A 17,557-nucleotide genomic window follows, 5' to 3' on the forward strand; every position below is an offset into this window, starting at 1 on the left:
TGCATAGGCAAAGACAACACCTATGTACGGCACTGACGCCACAACTCCTGGACATCTTGCTTCTCACTCTGGCTTTGGAAATTTACACTAAATGCATTACACACAAAACCTTAAAATTTAGAATCTTGATCTAAGGGGAGAAAAAAAAAGCTAAACTTTTCAAGTGCTGGATACTGTGCCCAGAGTCTGACGCTGCAGTTTCCTGATGCAGCTCTGACTATAGAGTCTGCTCAAGACTTCTATGCTCTACAATAGCTGAGGATGTGAATGTAGTAACACTCTGCATCCAAGCAAAATAGAATGATTTTGAATAGAGGCCAAAGCTCCTCTTCTGCAGATGGGTAAGGAAGGAATAGCCAAAATTTATTCAGCAAGTGAACATTAGAAACAAGAACAGAACCCAAGAGCTCCTGTATCTTATCCAAGAATTGGCTGGAGACAGAACCCAAAAGTCCTGCCTTGCAGCACACTTGCAAGGGTTTTCCCTCACTCGTCCATCAACATGCCTGTTTTGGTCTAGGCCAGGGGTAGGGAACCTGCGGCTCTCCAGATGTTCAGGAACTACAATTCCCATCAGCCCCTACCAGCATGGCCAATTGGCCATGCTGACAGAGGCTGATGGGAATTGTAGTTCCTGAACATCTGGAGAGCCGCAGGTTCCCTACCCCTGGTCTAGGCAGCTTTGTATATTGACAAGTCTACAGTTTAAATCTCAAGACTTCACAGCAGGGAAGTGAAGGATTCAGGCAGCATTTTTGTGGCCACAGTGTGGTTCTGGTCAGGCAAAAGAGGTAGTTACATTAAGAGAGAAGACTCAGTAGACAAGACAAAGCTTCAAGTCCTTAGCATAAAAGAGGTTTCTAGCACAAAATTCATATAGATAACTAAGCTTGGACATGCCCCCTAGGAAAGGTATGAGAGGCAATGTAAGCAGAAAGAGGCACAAAGGAATTCAACAGCATATCTAGGAGCAGATGCTACTATCCAGTGTTTTAGGCTGAAACACTGGAATCTTTAGATCCCAAAGCTGTGATGCTCATTATTAAGAACAGAGCCAAAAGTACAGCTTTTAAACAGATAACAGCTGCAGTTAAAAGCAGAGTAGAGTGGTGTGTTTAAAGAAGGGAAAAGTGTAAAGCAGAGATATACAAGGAGTGAGGCAGATAGTACTTAAGCCAAGTATGCACAAATTCCATCTTGGACTTTCTCGCATTCTCAGTAGCAGGGCTGCTAAAAGGTGGAGTCCTTCCTCACAATGAAAACAAAAACTGGTTCTATTTTCCCTGAAGCAGCAACTTACATAGCCCACCTAACCCTTGCTTGGTATCCTAACAGCACAATCCTAAACAATTACATTCTTTGAAATCTATTTGACTTCAGTGGGTTTAGAAGGGTACAGCTCTGCTTATGATTGAGTTTTCTCTCCCAGCAGCGTAGACCGGAGCCTTCCATGCTTTCTTCAAAGCAAATGGACGCCAGCTCTTGAATTTCAACCCTAAGTGGGATTGGATGGGAATTGTAAAAGCTACTGTTGAAACGGGAGAGGGAGCTCAATAAGAGGAATATCCTCTGTTAGTGAACTGGAGACTACATCAAGTCTGTTAGGAAAAGAGCCATATTGTGCGTGAGCAATTAGGCCCTCCTCCTTTGTACTCATCATATAGCAAAAGAAGGGATATAATCTACAGTCTCTTGATCAAGCTATGAACAAGTACCTTGCCCCTTCAGGGGGGCACACTCAAGAATAACATTGGTTACTCCTTAACACGCTTTAAAAACCCTTTCATACTCACAATCAATGTGATCAGAACATAGTAAAGGGCAAAATCTCCCATTCCTTCCCAAGGTAAAGATACTAATCACATTAAAGACTGAATAAGGGAATAGCTGATGATTGCTATTTCAGGTTAACTGATCACATATAAAAGGATGCCATAGCAATAATGTGATATGAGCCACAGCACCCATATCAGATTAGCTAGCAGCACCAGGCAAGGATTTTACCTTTCTAGGGGAAGAAAAGCTAATATACAGAAGAGACAGTCCTGTGTACTCCCACTAAATTTCTCTGTGGTCAAGAATACTAGGTCAACTTTTACAAGAAATATTCAGTTTCATTCTGAGAAAAAAGTGCCAGGGACAGCCTATCAAAAATAGGACTTCTTCCAGTAGGCACTGAAGAAAGGGAACTGGCCACCTTTGCATGATTAGGACCTAGAGGGTTTTAAACAGTCTATGGGGACACTTCAAAGATGACCAGTTGGTTGTTAGTGGAGATGGAGCTTCCAACCATTGTTCACGTTTTGAGAAAATGTTTGCTGTGATCATGTAGAATGGTGCCTACCTTACAAAAGCTGCTCACAAGCTTTCTCATGCCTGTATTGCCCCTGTATGTCCCAGAGCTCAAGTCCAGAGCCACCTACAGCCATGCACATAAGGTTCCCAACTGCCTGGAGAAGCAGTGTCCTGTCCCTTAATGGAGACTTGATGGGATATTATTTATCTCCATGCCTTGAAAAGCCTCCACTGCCCATTTCCACACACTGAGCTACTATTAAAGGGCCAGAGCATTTCCCCCCATCCCTACTGGCAACTCTACCTGTACACCATCTTGCTTGATATAAGTTGCATGCGAGTGGGATCTAGATCCATGGTGGTGAACCTTTGGCACTCCAGATGTTATGGACTACAATTCCCATCAGCCCCTGCCAGCATGGCCAATTGGCCATGCTGGCAGGGGCTGATGGGAATTGTAGTCCATAACATCTGGAGTGCCAAAGGTTCGCCCCCACTGATCTAAATATTACCTGGCAGGCCAGGGGAAGGATAGGAATGTCAGCAGCAGTGGAAAACAGCCTGTTAAAAATGCTACAGAATCAAACCAGGAAAGAAATGTGGACAAGAGTCTTGAAACCCCAACCTCTTCCTACACCTGAGGTATTCTCTTAGAGAAAGCCACAGAGAGCAAGCCACAATACAGGATGGAAATGGAGCATGAGTTCATTCAGTCATTTCCAAATGGTGGTATGAATAGGCTGAAGGATCTTTACAGGCAGGTATTCGACAACAATGCCAAAAAGGCAGTTAGGGATCTGAATAAAAAGCTTTCAACAACAGCACTAGCTAATTCTTTGCAACATTGTTTGTACTTTTGTCTGTGCCAGAGGCTCTCAGATGTGCCTGCTGGGGTTAAGGGAATGGCTCTCTTATTTCCCTGGTTCCAACATCGATGGGTCCCTAACTATGGAAAAGTATTTCTGCTTGATCTAGTAAGAAGCCTTGGAACCAATGACTCTGCTAAAGTCTCTCGGTCAATATTATATCTGTTAGACAGGTAATATTGCCCCTTCCTTGAGGCTAGCAGATATCCAAGTATCTTCATGAATAATGCCATGTCTTGTAGTATGCAGAAATATTTCTGGGGCTTTCCCTACCTATTTGGAGCTGGCATATGATGGTGAACACTACTCTACCCCATGAGGCTGGTAGTGTTGCTGGGCTTTTCCAGCCCCACCCCTGGAGCTAGCAGGTAGGGCTAGCAAGCATCTGAGTCACCGATGGAGCAGAATCCTGCCCTTTAAGGCTGGCAGTGTTGTTGGGGATCTCCTTGGCCCCCACTCCCAGAGCTAGCAGGCATTAGAAACATAGTCAAAGTCCTTGAAGGCATCTTGGTCCTTTTGGGTTAGAGGCCTTAATTCACGGGGTGGTGTCAGAACAGGTGCCTCAGCTGTGAACTCCTCGTCAAAGTTACTGATGTCTTCCCGGCACTTGATAACTGGCACAAATGGTGGTTTGATCTTGCGGGCCAGTAGGGCTTCCCAGTCGATGCTCTGCAAAGATACAGGGACAGGAATTCCCCCAGTCAGAATAAAAAAAATACTTAGTTCGAAGATTATAGAGTCTGCAAGAGAAGTTATAAGGTATGAACTGGAAAGATGTAGTAAACATAGTACATACAGTAATGTAGGCCAGCAGGCTCAGCAGGGGGTACTCTTCTCAGAATTTATATGCCTCCTCATTGGAGGAGGATGCTGTACACACGTATGGGAAAAACTAGTTCCCTTCAGTGGCAATTGTAAGGTTTTCATGCAGGAACCCCACTGATTAATAATAATGGCTAATATTTACAGAGCACTTTGTGAGCATGCAAACGGCTTCATATACTAATGCCTCAGTAACTCTTAAAGCTGTAGTGTAAACAAGCCTTTCTCCAACCCTAGTGAAATATGTGGCTTTTGCAGAATCTCCTAGTGCTAGTCATGGGTTGTAACAAAGTACTACCTAGCTCCAAGTAGGCACTTCTGAGTTGCTAAAGAACTGGACAGCCCTTTCTCAGGCTAACCAGAAAAGAAGAGTATAGGTAAAGTATGGGCAGACTCCTACTGACCCTGAAGAATGGCTGTTTCTTCACATCTTCAGCATCACGCTCACTGGAGCCCAGGCGCCGTTCTGGGTTCCGCCGCAGGAGCTGAACATAGTTGAATGTAGACCATCAGGATTAAACACATGGATAAATGTGCCATTAAAGCCCCCCACCCCCACCCCCAGCCCAGCCTAGTGGCATCTGCTCTACGTGGTTCTCTCTGTCCCATTTTGTATCATCCAGACATGGAACAAAATAAAAAAGGTGCAACTAAACACTGCATATTTGGATAAGATCCCAAATCTTCCTCTGTTCAACACAGCTTGCACTCCTTTATTATGAATGCCTTGCTAATCCTAGTTTTTGGCTCTCACTATCCTTTGGCTAGGCAGAAAAGAGCATGCAGACTCACCCTGCGCATGACACCAATGGCTTCAGTAGAAAGGAAGCGGGGGTAGCGCACTTCATCATTCACAATGCTGTCAAACACTTCCTCTTCATCATCTCCAGGAAATGGGGACTATAAAGTCAATGGAGGCAGGGTCACATGATGAGGCACTATTGAAACCAGGCTTGTTAATCTCCCTCAGAGTGGATTTTGATTACCCTCACTTTTAACTGTGCCAGGCCCCCTCTAAAGTGTCACATAATATCCTAGATCAGCTCCTTCCTCTGAAAACAGTTCTTCCCCTCTAAGCCAGCTATCTATTCCAGCTCAATATTCCCAAGATGGGAGATCACCCAGGAAGACTTTGAAGAGGAAGGCAATGACAAACCACCTCTGCTTCTCACTTGCCTTGAAAGCCCTTTGGCTGCAGTCATGATAAGTTGGTTGCAACTATTTTTTCTAATAGGACAGATATGCCTGTGCTTCACTGCCAAGTATTCAACCCTATTCTCTGACACATACAAACCTTTGTGTTCTTTTCCTTGGCCACACAAGTGGACTTACCTCCCCTACAAGCATTTCATATATTAGCACACCCAGGCCCCACCAGTCCACTGCTCGTGTGTACGATGTGTCGGTCAGAACTTCAGGAGCCAGAAACTCTGGGGTCCCACAGAATGTGCTGGTGCGGTCAGCATAGCCCATCCCTGGCAGCACAGAACAAAACGACTGTTAAAACAAGGCTCATTCACCTGCATGCCTGTTCAAACACCTTCCCTGTTCTTGGGGCAGCTGCAGATTATTTTAATGCTCAGCGGCATGACTGCTAGTTCACTTTCACTTCGCCAGGATGTATTTTATTTGCACTCTGATTTAGGGATCTATGGCTTACTGTCATAGCATCTATTCCACCTTAGACAATCACCTTCCTTGCAGAGGCCGAAGTCTGCAATCTTCACAAAACCTTCGGTGTCTAACAGTAAGTTATCCAGCTTCAGGTCCCTGTAAAGTAAAAAACAACCCTGAGGCAGGATTCTGGAGAATTAGCAGAGTGAATCTAAAATTTACATTTTTAGTGTCAAGATACAGAGATATCATAATGACCATTATGATACAAGATATCATAATGACCATTATGTGGTCTTCCACAGGAGAGACAAATGAACAATGTTCATTTTGATACGCCATCACTCCTAGGAAAAGGGGAAGAGAAACTAGTGCAGAGCATTAAGAAGTTAAAGGATGCAGAAATGACAGTGGGAGTAAGGGAATTTATTAGGACGATGGTCTCTGCTGAGTATTACTTACCTGTATACAATTTTATGATCATGAAGAAACTGCAGCCCCAGGACAACACAAGCAGCATAAAATCTGCAGATGGCAACAGAAAGATTTTTCAACAAGAAGCAGGGCCCAAACACATTCTGGAAGGAATAAATTACTACAATATAAAGGGTCCAGGGAGGTGGAACCTGGGAGGGGGGTGTGTCATAGTGAAAAAGGCAAGAAACTAGATCTCCTCAGTATGCTGAAGAAGAGTGGTATAAAATCTTACTGAGAAAGATGCTGTTGGAAAAACTCTTGCCCCATTTCATTCTGCGGCTGTGTGTACCTCCCCAAATATTGTACTTACGTAGCACGAGGCTCAGTGAATACATCTGTGTGGATATGCATCATAAGGTCTCCACCAGCTGTGTACTCCATTACAAAACAGACATGCTGGGGTGTCTGGAAACAGGCGTAGAGGTTCACTAGAAAGGGGTGCCGGGAATGGGTCACAGCCTCAAATATCCGTTTTTCACACATCAGGCTAGTAAGGAGAAAACCATGTCAAGACAAGACTAACCATAAACTGACTTGGATCCACCTATGTGAACTATTACTTTTATATGATCTCCTTTGGAAGTGTATATATACACATATCCTCGAAGCCATGCATACACAGACAGGAGGGCACAAGCTCCATCTTACCTACATTACACATATTTAGTAGCGGAGGCCTATTTGGTCCAGTTAGCCTTCTTATTCGTTCAGTGATCAAAATGCAAAAAAATACATATCAGCAACTACACACAACTCCCCAAACCTCATCCAATCTACATGCACTTTTACCATCTTTTATATGAGGAGACACTGTACTATTGGAAACATGTGGTTGGTATACACATGGTTGGAAGATCAAGGACAGGGATAGGAGTGAAGGCAGGAGTTAGTGGAGACAGCGAGCTGGCTGGGTGATGGGATGTAGGAGATGGAAGCAGCCTTGGAGTTTGTGCATCTATCTGACTGGAGTCACTTCTGCTCTGAGCACTAGCAGCAGGAATGCTTTTTTCAATCTATCTGCACATGTACCTTCCCCTGATCCTGCATATATAAGTATTTGTGTAAGTAAAATCTTGTCAAAACAACACTACACTAACCCAATATTGGCTTAAGTTGTTCCCCACCAGAAATATAAAAAAATAAACAGGGGACAGCACACCAAACCCCCAACCATCCCATCACCAGTACCTTGCCTGACTGTTAGAGAGACTCACCTCTCCACTTCATCCCTAGCGACAATGTCACCCTTCTTCAAGGCTTTGATAGCAAAAAGCTCCCCTGTCCGACATAGCTTAGACAGCAGCACCTATATCAAAGATGAATACCAGCAAAAAAAGTCAGAATTAGTCAAGGCTTCTATTAAGCTCAACAGGGTCTATGGGATGTTTCCACTCAAAAACGAAAGTAGGCCCAAGTAGAAGGGGCTACTGGGTCCATGCCCCATTCTGCTAGGGGTAGGCATGTGCCTGGAAGTACTGGGGAAAGAAACTGAGCATGCAGGCAGGCATGAAATACTTACTTTGCCAAAATGCCCACGACCAAGAACAGCTACAAACTGGAAATCATCCATAGTAAGAGGCATTTTTCTGAGGTTGCTGCTGAGAAAGAAAGTGCAAATAATGGATGTTATTTCCCACTACTCAGGACTGAGATTAGCTAGGCAGAAGAACAGGTCATCATAATCAACATCAATATACACGAGATCAAGACAGACAAAGTAATGGCCACTCTAGTGGCAGAATGGATTCCTAACGTATGCTCTTTAAACAGTGAAAACATTACTCCTGGTGAAAACATTACTCCTGTGTAGAGGTTGAGTAAGACAAGGATTCTTCAGGTGTTCAGAAGGAGATGGATCCTGGGATGTATGTAGTAATATATTTATTTATACCCTGCCTTTCATCATGGTGCAAGGTAGTTTATAATAGTTAAAACATTTTCAGTTAAAAACAGAATAAAATAATGAACTCCAGATCTCACTCCCACCCCCACTTTAAGAACATAAGAACATAAGAACAAGCCAGCTGGATCAGACCAAAGTCCATCTAGTCCAGCTCTCTGCTACTCGCAGTGGCCCACCAGGTGCCTTTGGGAGCTCACATGTAGGATGTGAACGCAATGGCCTTCTGCGGCTGTTGCTCCCGATCACCTGGTCTGTTAAGGCATTTGCAATCTCAGATCAAAGAGGATCAAGATTGGTAGCCATAAATCGACTTCTCCTCCATAAATCTGTCCAAGCCCCTTTTAAAGCTATCCAGGTTAGTGGCCATCACCACCTCCTGTGGCAGCATATTCCAAACACCAATCACACGTTGCGTGAAGAAGTGTTTCCTTTTATTAGTCCTAATTCTTCCCCCCAGCATTTTCAATGTATGCCCCCTGGTTCTAGTATTGTGAGAAAGAGAGAAAAATTTCTCTCTGTCAACATTTTCTACCCCATGCATAATTTTGTAGACTTCAATCATATCCCCCCTCAGCCGCCTCCTCTCCAAACTAAAGAGTCCCAAACGCTGCAGCCTCTCCTCATAGGGAAGGTGCTCCAGTCCCTCAATCATCCTTGTTGCCCTTCTCTGCACTTTTTCTATCTCCTCAATATCCTTTTTGAGATGCGGCGACCAGAACTGGACACAGTACTCCAAGTGCGGTCGCACCACTGCTTTATATAAGGGCATGACAATCTTTGCAGTTTTATGATCAATTCCTTTTCTAATGATCCCCAGCATAGAGTTTGCCTTTTTCACAGCTGCCATGCATTGAGTTGACATTCCCATGGAACTATCAACTAAGACGCCTAAATCCCTTTCCTGGTCTGTGACTGATAAATATGCCTGCTATTCAAACTCCCTGAAAAGCCCTGGGGCCAGGGAGAAAAAAAAGCGGGAGACTGACAAACCATTTCTCCTTATTTTGCCTTCAGCCCTGACAACTTCAGCTTCCCATGAACTTCCCATTTGCAGACACAGTATAAAAACAGTACGGGCACTGAGGAGTCCTAGGCAATATTCCAAAAACACTTGTGATATTTGCACATAATCATTATCAGAAGCACAGCAAATCATCACAGCACTTTTACCCAGGAGAAACAAATGTGTTTTCCCAGCAACAAGTATAGTGTGTGTTATCTCCAAAACTGAAGCCATTTCTTGAAGGACAGATGAGGCAGAACTGTGCAATAGTTGCAATTTAGACTGATTTCCTGGGAGACTGCGTATTTCGTTTAGGGATGTAACTGTCCTCAATTCAATTCAGCAAGTTTCCAGGGCTCTAGGCATGATCTATTGAGAGCAGGAGGCAGCACAATGAGAGCAGACTAGTTCATATGAAGGGGCAAATCTAGGACACAGCAAGGAAATGTAATTACAATAGGTAAGTGACACAAGGAAAACAGCAAGGACCTGAATTCCGGTGTAAACATAGAGGGTGATGTGTGTGGGGGGTGGGTGGAGTGGGGGGGCTGCATATTCCCTACCTGTGAAAAGTACTGTCAGATGCTCTGGCCGTGCCTCCTGGACCCAGCTCCACCTGGAAAGGAATCTCATCCGCCCCCCGTGAAGTCTGAAGAAACAAACAGATGAACAATTTAGAGAGATCTCAAGACAGGAGCTGAAAGTAACACTCTGGAGATTTTGCCATAGGAAACTAGAACTAACTCCTGGTCAACCAAACCAAAGACAGACACTTACTAACAAGACTTTACTGGGTAATTCATTGTCATCCCGGTCCACTTGTTCAACTTGCGCTCTGTCACCTTCCAAGCTCAGCTTCTCAATGGCAATGTCCCTAGAGAGGGAAAAATGCCAATCTGGAGAATCAAGGCAAAATCACTGTAAGAACTGCTTTTTGGTGAGAAGGTGAGGGTATGGCAAGCAGTGCCCAGGTCCAGGTCCCCTCAGCATGTAGGCACTGCAGCATCCTACACCAGATATGGACAGCTTATGTGAGCTGCAATGTGCCTTGGGGAAAAGCCAGTGTTTGCTCAGAGAGAAGCTGCGACTGCTGTGTGAACTGGACCCTAGAATGTAACTGTCAGGAGATCAAGGAATTTGCTTGGCTATGACAGCACCATTAGGAAAAAAAGCAAGATCCTAACATGATTAGCTTTCATTTGAAAAGAGCAGGTTGCATTACAGCCATTACAATGATGGTGAAAATGGTGGCAATTTTGGCTAAAAGCCTGTAAATATAAATAGGCTTTGAGTGGGAATTCTAGTGGACAGCAATACTCCATAGAGGTATTGATCCTCAGACCTCGAAACCTTTTTTTCACCATTGCCAGTATAAGGAAAAAGTAACAAGTCAAAATGCAGGAGCGTCTAATAGAAGCTGGGATTTTTTTGCAGTGCCAACTATCTGCTCATCAATAATAGAAGACACTCACCCAGAGTTGAGACTGTGCCTATTCTCTGGACCAGATGTTGGGGTCATCTGTGTTGAGGGGCTATAGGTGCCTGTGGTGTTAGCAGTGGGAATGACGCGTCGCAGGAGCCGTACCCATGTGGCAATGTCAATGTTCATTTGCCGGGCACGCAGGAAAGCCTTTCCTGAGAAGAAAAGAACAGGGTGGGGGCAGGTGACAGTCGTATCACTTCATGCACTGTGATAATCAGAATGCCAGAAAGAAAAGAATCAGGAATCACAAGTTAAAAGTGGCAGCTGGAATGCACAAGGTACATTAGCCAAAACTGAAGGCAAGTCCTCACATTTCACTAGTACAAACAGTTACAAACACCCTACAAATGGTTTCGCTTCTGAAAGATCCAACACTAATCACTGGTCTGTTTCCCCACAAAAGCTCACCACCATCCCAAAGCCAAGCATACTGTGTACACAAATGAAAACATTAGCTATGTCAGACACAATTACCTTAGAATCCATAATGACTAAGAACTAGGGCTGAGACCTTACCTCCGCTACAAAACTCACTGATTTCAATGGCCTTAACCTGCATTAACACTGCATAGGAAGTGGTCTTAGAACAGCCACTATTCTCTCAGCACACAGATATCCTTTCTCTTTCAAAATGGAAGATTCATGTATAACAGCATGCTATTGGTTTCATCCCTCCTAATCCTCAACAAAAATATTGCCCAAACCTATTGTTTACCAAACATGACTAGTCTACGTTACAGTACCATAGTTCTACAGCTAACTGCTCTTTTTTGGTTGCTAACCTAACCTATTGTCAGAAATACAAGATTTCAATCCAATTTTTAATATTTGGCCCTTTCCCATACTAGCTGGTTAACCAGGAATCACCATTTTCTAATCGTTCAGTTTGTTCAGCAAATGACCATTCAGTTTCCTCAGACAATTATTTGCATTTCTGCACTTTCTCCATTGTTCTTCCATCAGGCCAACCTGCATGGACAGTCAAAGCATTACTGAAGTTTTTCAGAGGTACTGTGTTTGTAATGGAGAGAAATACATCTCTTTCACTTTATGAATTCAGGTTGGTGGAGACCAACAGAGCACAATATTCCATTTCCCTTATTTGTGGATTGTCATTTTATTTACTTCTTTTATCGCTTCCCTTTCTCAGAGAAGTTAATGTAGCAGACCAGGGATTTAACACCTCTCTTCTGCAAAAAGCAGTCTTGAGGCATATACCTTCTAATGACAACCAGGGCTAACCAGTACTAATTAATGGGCTATCCAGCTGTAATTGGTCCAGGTGACCCCTGATGAACACCTCAAACAAATTTTGGATCTCATCCAGAACTGGACAAAGTACAAATGTGCAGGATCCTGGGCGAGTTATTTCATTGATCTTAATATTCGTGCAGAGAAAATTTATATAATGTTCCCTTTCAGAAAGGTCAAGGTACAATCCCTCTTTTCCACCTACACTCCTAATATGAGGAGAGGGAAGTGTGAGATTCTGTCCATCAGCTTTCAGCTACTGCAAACCCACAGAAAACAGCCCCCATGTTGCAGTGGAGGAGCCAGTAAGCTGCCTACATTTTTTTTGGTCAGAAAAAATGTTTTATTTTCATTGGATCTGTTTGCCTACTTTGTTTTCCTGGGTCTCTTCAGTTTACAGAAATATAATGTTTTAAAATTGGCTTTATAATCTGGAGGAAGGAAGTCTTTTGTTAAAACCATCCTTGTGAGCTGCAACACTCTGCTGTATGCTACCAGGAGGTACAGCTGAAAAGAAGGGACACATGGTTTACAGGAAACAAGAAGTGAGTAAAGTCTCCCTTCCCTCCAGTTTGGTTGGGGAACACTGGCTCCTTGGTAGTCAAGGCCATGATTCCCAGGTGGCCAGAGACAGAAATAAAATAATGAATGATGCTTGTGATGGCAAGCTACCTGCATAAGTGATCTGGGGAGAGTAGCATGGCATGTAGAGCAATATGCATAAACATCTCTCTCTTGTGGTGCAGAGTCTCCCTCTGGGTGAAGGAAGCGCTCAGTAGACCAGACAAGACTTGGTAGTGGGGAGTGTAGCTGTCCTTCAGACAGTCCTATTCCTTACCTTGCTGCTTGGAGAAGATCTTCTTTTGTCGCTGAAGCTTGGGAATGCGTTCAATAACAGGGTTGAAGAAAGTAACCTGCAGCAAGAAAGGGAAACCCAAGTTGGGAGATATTCCATCAATATTATTACAGTACAAAAGGGACCTCAAGGCTGAGACTGTTGTGCAAGTTACAAGATGGGGGCAGATATAGTTAGCAGCTTCTTGTAGAAATGGGACTGAACAGACTTTCATTTACAAGGATGAATTCTGTTTTCACCAGCATCTAGCAACAAAGGCAAAAATCTTCCTTTCTAGGCCTAGAAAGGGTTTTGCTTCCCTCTCTCTCGGTTTTCTAAAAAGTGAGTCACTTTCAAGGAAGCAGACTTTCAAGCCCTGATCTCTGTCGTTTCACATCTAAGTATGACCTAACAAGACACTGCAGTTTTGCTTGCTGTGTGTTAAAGTGTGGGATCTCTAACTACTCTAGATTGCATTATCTAGTGGTCCATAAGGGTCAGAGCTTGTTGTTCATCCAGTTAATTCAGTACAACAGAAGCTGGGTTGTATTGACTTCAACATTTCAATTGTCTCCTGGGTAGCATCTCAAAGCCTATGTTAACCATAAACAAAGATAAATTCCCATTAGCACAAACTCTTTGTGGAAGCCAATAGAAACAAAACATTGTAAAAATAATAACACTGTCTGGGGCATTATGAATAATCTGTATTTTGGTATCTAATTGGAGGTACTGCTACTGAACAGATGGGTGTATGTGTGGTAGCCACTGTACACTTTTTCCTGGGCCAAAGTATGCGGATCTACTCCTCTTGACTTTTTAAAAGCCTTAAAAGTATGAAGCTGACATTTTATTCAGGTTGCAGCAAAGTCTAAAAGCATGCAAAACAAGCTATCTTCATACATTTTACCTTGCAGTTATAACCAACATATGTTAATCTTTGTTTTGCTTGGTTCAAGCTTTATTTGACTAGAAGTTCTCCCTATTTTAAAACTTGTCTGTATACTTTTTTGTTTAAAAATGATTACTAGTTCCATTATGTGGGGGTCCGCCTCCCCGCCACCTCCCGTGGGCTGTGAATCCGTCCCTCCTTCCCTGACCTGGGTGGTCTCAGACCCAGTCCTTGATTTGTCCCCTTGGCCCTGAGGGCCAAAAAGCAACTTCGCCCATAGGTCGGCTGCCCCAGGACGCAGCCTTTAGTGTAGGCCCCCCCTTGTACCCTTCCAGGCCCCAGGGGTGACTCCCTCAAGCCTGTGGTGCCTCCCTCCACGCCTCCACGCTCTTCTCCTTGTACATTTCCCTGTGTGTCTCCCCTTTCGTCTCCCTGTCCATTTCCCCCTCATCTCCCCGTTCATTCTCCATCCCTCCCTGGCAACCCCCTCCTCGCTCCATGCCTCCCCCAAGCTGCCGCCCTGGCCCCTTCTCCTCCTCTCCCTTAAATGCCCTCCCCCTCCAGCGTCCCCGCCCTCCCCCCAACTGTTGTGCTCGTTCCGGCCAGCTGGCCAGCCTCGCCCCGCTTTGCTCTGCTTCGGGCGAGCCGCACCTCAGCTGGGGCCCATTACACCGGGGTCAGGGCTCCTGGCTCATCACGGTGGGGTCTGCAGCGTCTTCTGGCATCCCTGGTGTCTGCGGGGCCTGTGCCTGGGGGGCTGTTGTGCTGGGGAGTCCAGGCTGAGGCACCGCCCCCGCGCCCGAGCTCGGACATATTATAAATTTATATTCATTATTTGTAATTTATAACTATCATAACGAGTTTAGTTTTCCTATACCCACATCAAAGGCCATTATTACACTGAACCCACAAACATAACCCTGAAGTTTATTCCACTGGTTCAATACTCAATAGAAATATTTTAGTCTTTCATGAAGAAGAACTGGCTTCCTGGATATAACTGAGCAAGAGCAAATCTGAACCCACTAACTAGTTGTACTTAAACAAATTTTCTCCTCCCCAAAGCACAAAAAACTGGATGCTGTATCATCACCTTTTCCACCTTAGAATATGACTATGTATTTTTTCTTTATTTCCCTGGTGGGGAGCAGAAGTGACTGTATAAGGAGAGACAGGTTGAAAAATACAATCAACTACTTTGAAAAGGTAGCTATAATCATATATCTCATTCTGAACCTGGTACATGTGCAGATCTAAAGCCCCCATAGAATAGGGCCGAGATCCCCCACTACTGTTATTACATTTCATATAACCAATTCTATAACACCCTGTGCTTATTGTGAAGTAATACACAAAGAATTTCTCTAGAGGCTACAAAACTGAACCAGCTGGTGCTGTACCTTCCAGTAAAAAGCCTGAGATCATATCCCAAATTACATCTGTGTGAGTGAATGTCTTACTGCCACAGAAGAGATCAGATATTATATTTTTTCACATCTTTCCCTACTCACATCCACTGACCTTCCAAATATCTACGCATAAAGCTCCTCCATCTTAAAGCCCACAATCTGCCCAGAGTGCTGTCAATTATTTGTTACCTCTGCCAAGAGAGTGCCTTGTGGTTCCAACTCCAGGTGAATTTCATGGCGCTGGTTGTCAAGAAAGTCTTCTAATTTGAGGTATTTCAGGGCACAGAGGCTGCGGTAATCACGCCAGTATACGCCTATCTCCAACTCTCTTGCCTGTTGTTGATATGAAGTGAAACTATTCGTCAGAAAGTAATAACTCCGAACTCTACCCTAATCTGCTATATCAAGTCCCAGCCTACAACTGTCTACCACAGTGGGTCAACAGTTCCTTTATTATATTCCTGAACAAGAGAGTTCTTGAAGACAATCCTAAAGGCATCAGCCTTTGTGCTAATGAATATATCTTCAGGTGAGTTATGTCTTGATGATCCAGGCATAATAAACAATTTCCCCTGTTTAATCAGTATTTGACCTTTGATGTTTCTTCTTAACTTTGGAGTTATGTTTGAGTTCTTTAACAGCAAATAAGGGGTTTAGTATGACTATTCTCTTTGCAAGTCTTTCCCACAGGGATGCAAATAGGAAAACACATCCACCACTGCTCTGGCAACACCTGTAATCTACAAAAATATCATGGAGGGGCGAAGTCTTTTCACATACCCTCTCCAGTTCCACAGTGAAAATCTGGTTCCAGGCTTGCAGGCCACAGGGTTTCCAGACCGTCTGGCCTACAACTGCGTTATCTAGCTTCAGTACAGCACTCACTTCATCTGGGAGAACAAGGACAGTTGACTTGATATCTGAGTCACAGCTGACATGTGAGAGGCAGCAAAACACAAGAATCTCTTTTAAAGCTGACTGAATAGCTTGAAGAAAGAGAGGAACCGTGATATCCCACTGTGTGCTAGTTATGCTAGAAGGCCCAACAGGACTCCCTGCAGTGCCCTTCCCACCAGCTGCAGCCCTCGACCCCTTTGCTCATTTTAGTGCCCCAAACCCTACAAGACTACTCACTGCTGATGTCTTCAGTTTTGATGGTGGTCCTACCGCTTACACTACCACTCCGACTGTACAAACCTCGCCCACTGCGGCTCATGAAAGAGGGCCGTGCTTCACCAGGGCTGTTGCAAGGCAGAGAGATAGTGGAGCCGCGGCTACGTCCTGGGACAAGCTCCAACAGCCCACTGCAGCCCAACAACTGCACCTCCAGCGTGCCTGCCAACAAGAGACAGCCAAGGATTCGAAAAGAAGGCCAGCTGGACCCTTGCACAGCACAGCGGTCACAGGCTATCTCAGCATACCCATTTTACCCATAAGCAAGGGAGAGAAGACTGGTGGTGGTGGTGGCGGCATAAGATTACAAAGTAGATATGACTGTTAACTGTGGGGTGGGAGGGAACATTGTAATGAAAATTCTGGCAGAGTACAGAGTTCAGAGGGACTGGGCAGCCCACTGAGCTGAGCCAAGTGGATAGGAAATGCTGTTACCTGTCAGTGGAGATGGCTTGGAAAGGGTGTTGTACTGGTTGTGCTGGCAGATAGTGGTATTGCGGGCACTGAAGGCAGGGGAGGAGGCTAGGATGAGCTCCTCTTTGATGATGCAGCCCTTTGGGTGATCTTGGGGCAGCTCACCAAGGCGCAGCTCCAGAGAGTGACGCAGAAGGTCCAGCTTTTGGCTTGACTCGTTCAGCTTGGTCTGCGCCTATAGTAGAATTTCAGATCGTTCAGGTTCAAGTATTGCTGTATTCTATACCTCCTTGCTCCGTCTGTGTCTCTCCCAACCTTGCACTCCCAACTTCCCTTGGATATCAACAAAGCACAGGCTGGAGATTCTGAAATTTTGTCCAATTGTTGTCTCAATAATTCAGTTTTACGATAGGAAAGCCAAAATGCAATAATCTATCCAGATCTATATCCCTATGAGCTGCAGTGGCCAGAACCAGGTGCAGCAGGTCACGGAACTGTGCAACAGCAAATAAGGGCAAGTGAAGCATATGGCCATAATCTGTCTCAGGTGATGAGAATTAGGATATATATGGCATAATTACTGGGATGAATAGTTGATGACATTCCCATTCTTTGCAAGTCTGCTTATATTTCAGCAGGCAACTGTATTAACAGCACGTTCCACAGGTGAAAATGCACATGGGAAAAGGGGATGGGAGTTGGATAATTACAAATGCATACATGTTAATTTTATTGTAGGTTCTGGGGAAGAAAAACTAATTGATTTATGCTTTTTCCAATTCATTCATAATTTTAGATTTATCTCCTCTGTTCAGCTCCAAACCGAGTACAGCTGCCCATTACCTCCAAGATGGCATGGCGGTCCTGAACTTTGCTGGAGCCCAGCAGGCGCAGCACATTCTTGGCCCCCTCAGACACAGCATGCTCCACCCGGAAGTGGTGCCGCAGCTCCTCAATCCGTAACTCTGTGGCACTCAGATCAGTGTTACCTGTAAGTAACATGGGTGTTGTCAGGACCCACCACTTGTGATTAGGGATCAGCGGCTATTTCTGCATGACAAAGTGGACTTTGCTGTCGAGGGAACCCAGAGAATCCTAAGCCTGAAAACACTGGCCTTCA

General features: G+C 44.5%; 1 protein-coding gene across 3 annotated transcripts in view; it reads right to left on the minus strand.

Moving 5' to 3' along the window:
- Window positions 1-2,984: 2,984 nt before the first annotated feature.
- PKN1 (protein kinase N1) overlaps window positions 2,985-17,557 on the minus strand; it is an 83,197-nt gene continuing 68,624 nt past the window's right edge. For 2 of the 3 annotated variants that reach the window (XM_048489799.1, XM_048489797.1), the window contains exons 5-22: window positions 17,281-17,426; window positions 16,459-16,672; window positions 15,985-16,185; window positions 15,631-15,740; window positions 15,040-15,183; window positions 12,553-12,628; window positions 10,453-10,615; window positions 9,758-9,854; window positions 9,544-9,629; window positions 7,594-7,672; window positions 7,289-7,380; window positions 6,385-6,561; window positions 6,060-6,122; window positions 5,677-5,753; window positions 5,316-5,458; window positions 4,776-4,883; window positions 4,388-4,468; window positions 2,985-3,830 (exon numbers count right to left, since the gene is read on the minus strand). In XM_048489799.1, coding sequence (XP_048345756.1) covers window positions 3,627-3,830; window positions 4,388-4,468; window positions 4,776-4,883; window positions 5,316-5,458; window positions 5,677-5,753; window positions 6,060-6,122; window positions 6,385-6,561; window positions 7,289-7,380; window positions 7,594-7,672; window positions 9,544-9,629; window positions 9,758-9,854; window positions 10,453-10,615; window positions 12,553-12,628; window positions 15,040-15,183; window positions 15,631-15,740; window positions 15,985-16,185; window positions 16,459-16,672; window positions 17,281-17,426 — 2,261 coding nt within the window. In that variant the 3' untranslated portion in view covers window positions 2,985-3,626. The remainder of the gene's footprint in view (window positions 3,831-4,387; window positions 4,469-4,775; window positions 4,884-5,315; window positions 5,459-5,676; window positions 5,754-6,059; window positions 6,123-6,384; window positions 6,562-7,288; window positions 7,381-7,593; window positions 7,673-9,543; window positions 9,630-9,757; window positions 9,855-10,452; window positions 10,616-12,552; window positions 12,629-15,039; window positions 15,184-15,630; window positions 15,741-15,984; window positions 16,186-16,458; window positions 16,673-17,280; window positions 17,427-17,557) is intronic. The other variant, XM_048489798.1, reaches the window with a different exon arrangement.

Source organism: Sphaerodactylus townsendi, linkage group LG03 (genome assembly GCF_021028975.2).
Source record: "Sphaerodactylus townsendi isolate TG3544 linkage group LG03, MPM_Stown_v2.3, whole genome shotgun sequence".
NCBI lineage: Eukaryota > Metazoa > Chordata > Lepidosauria > Squamata > Sphaerodactylidae > Sphaerodactylus > Sphaerodactylus townsendi.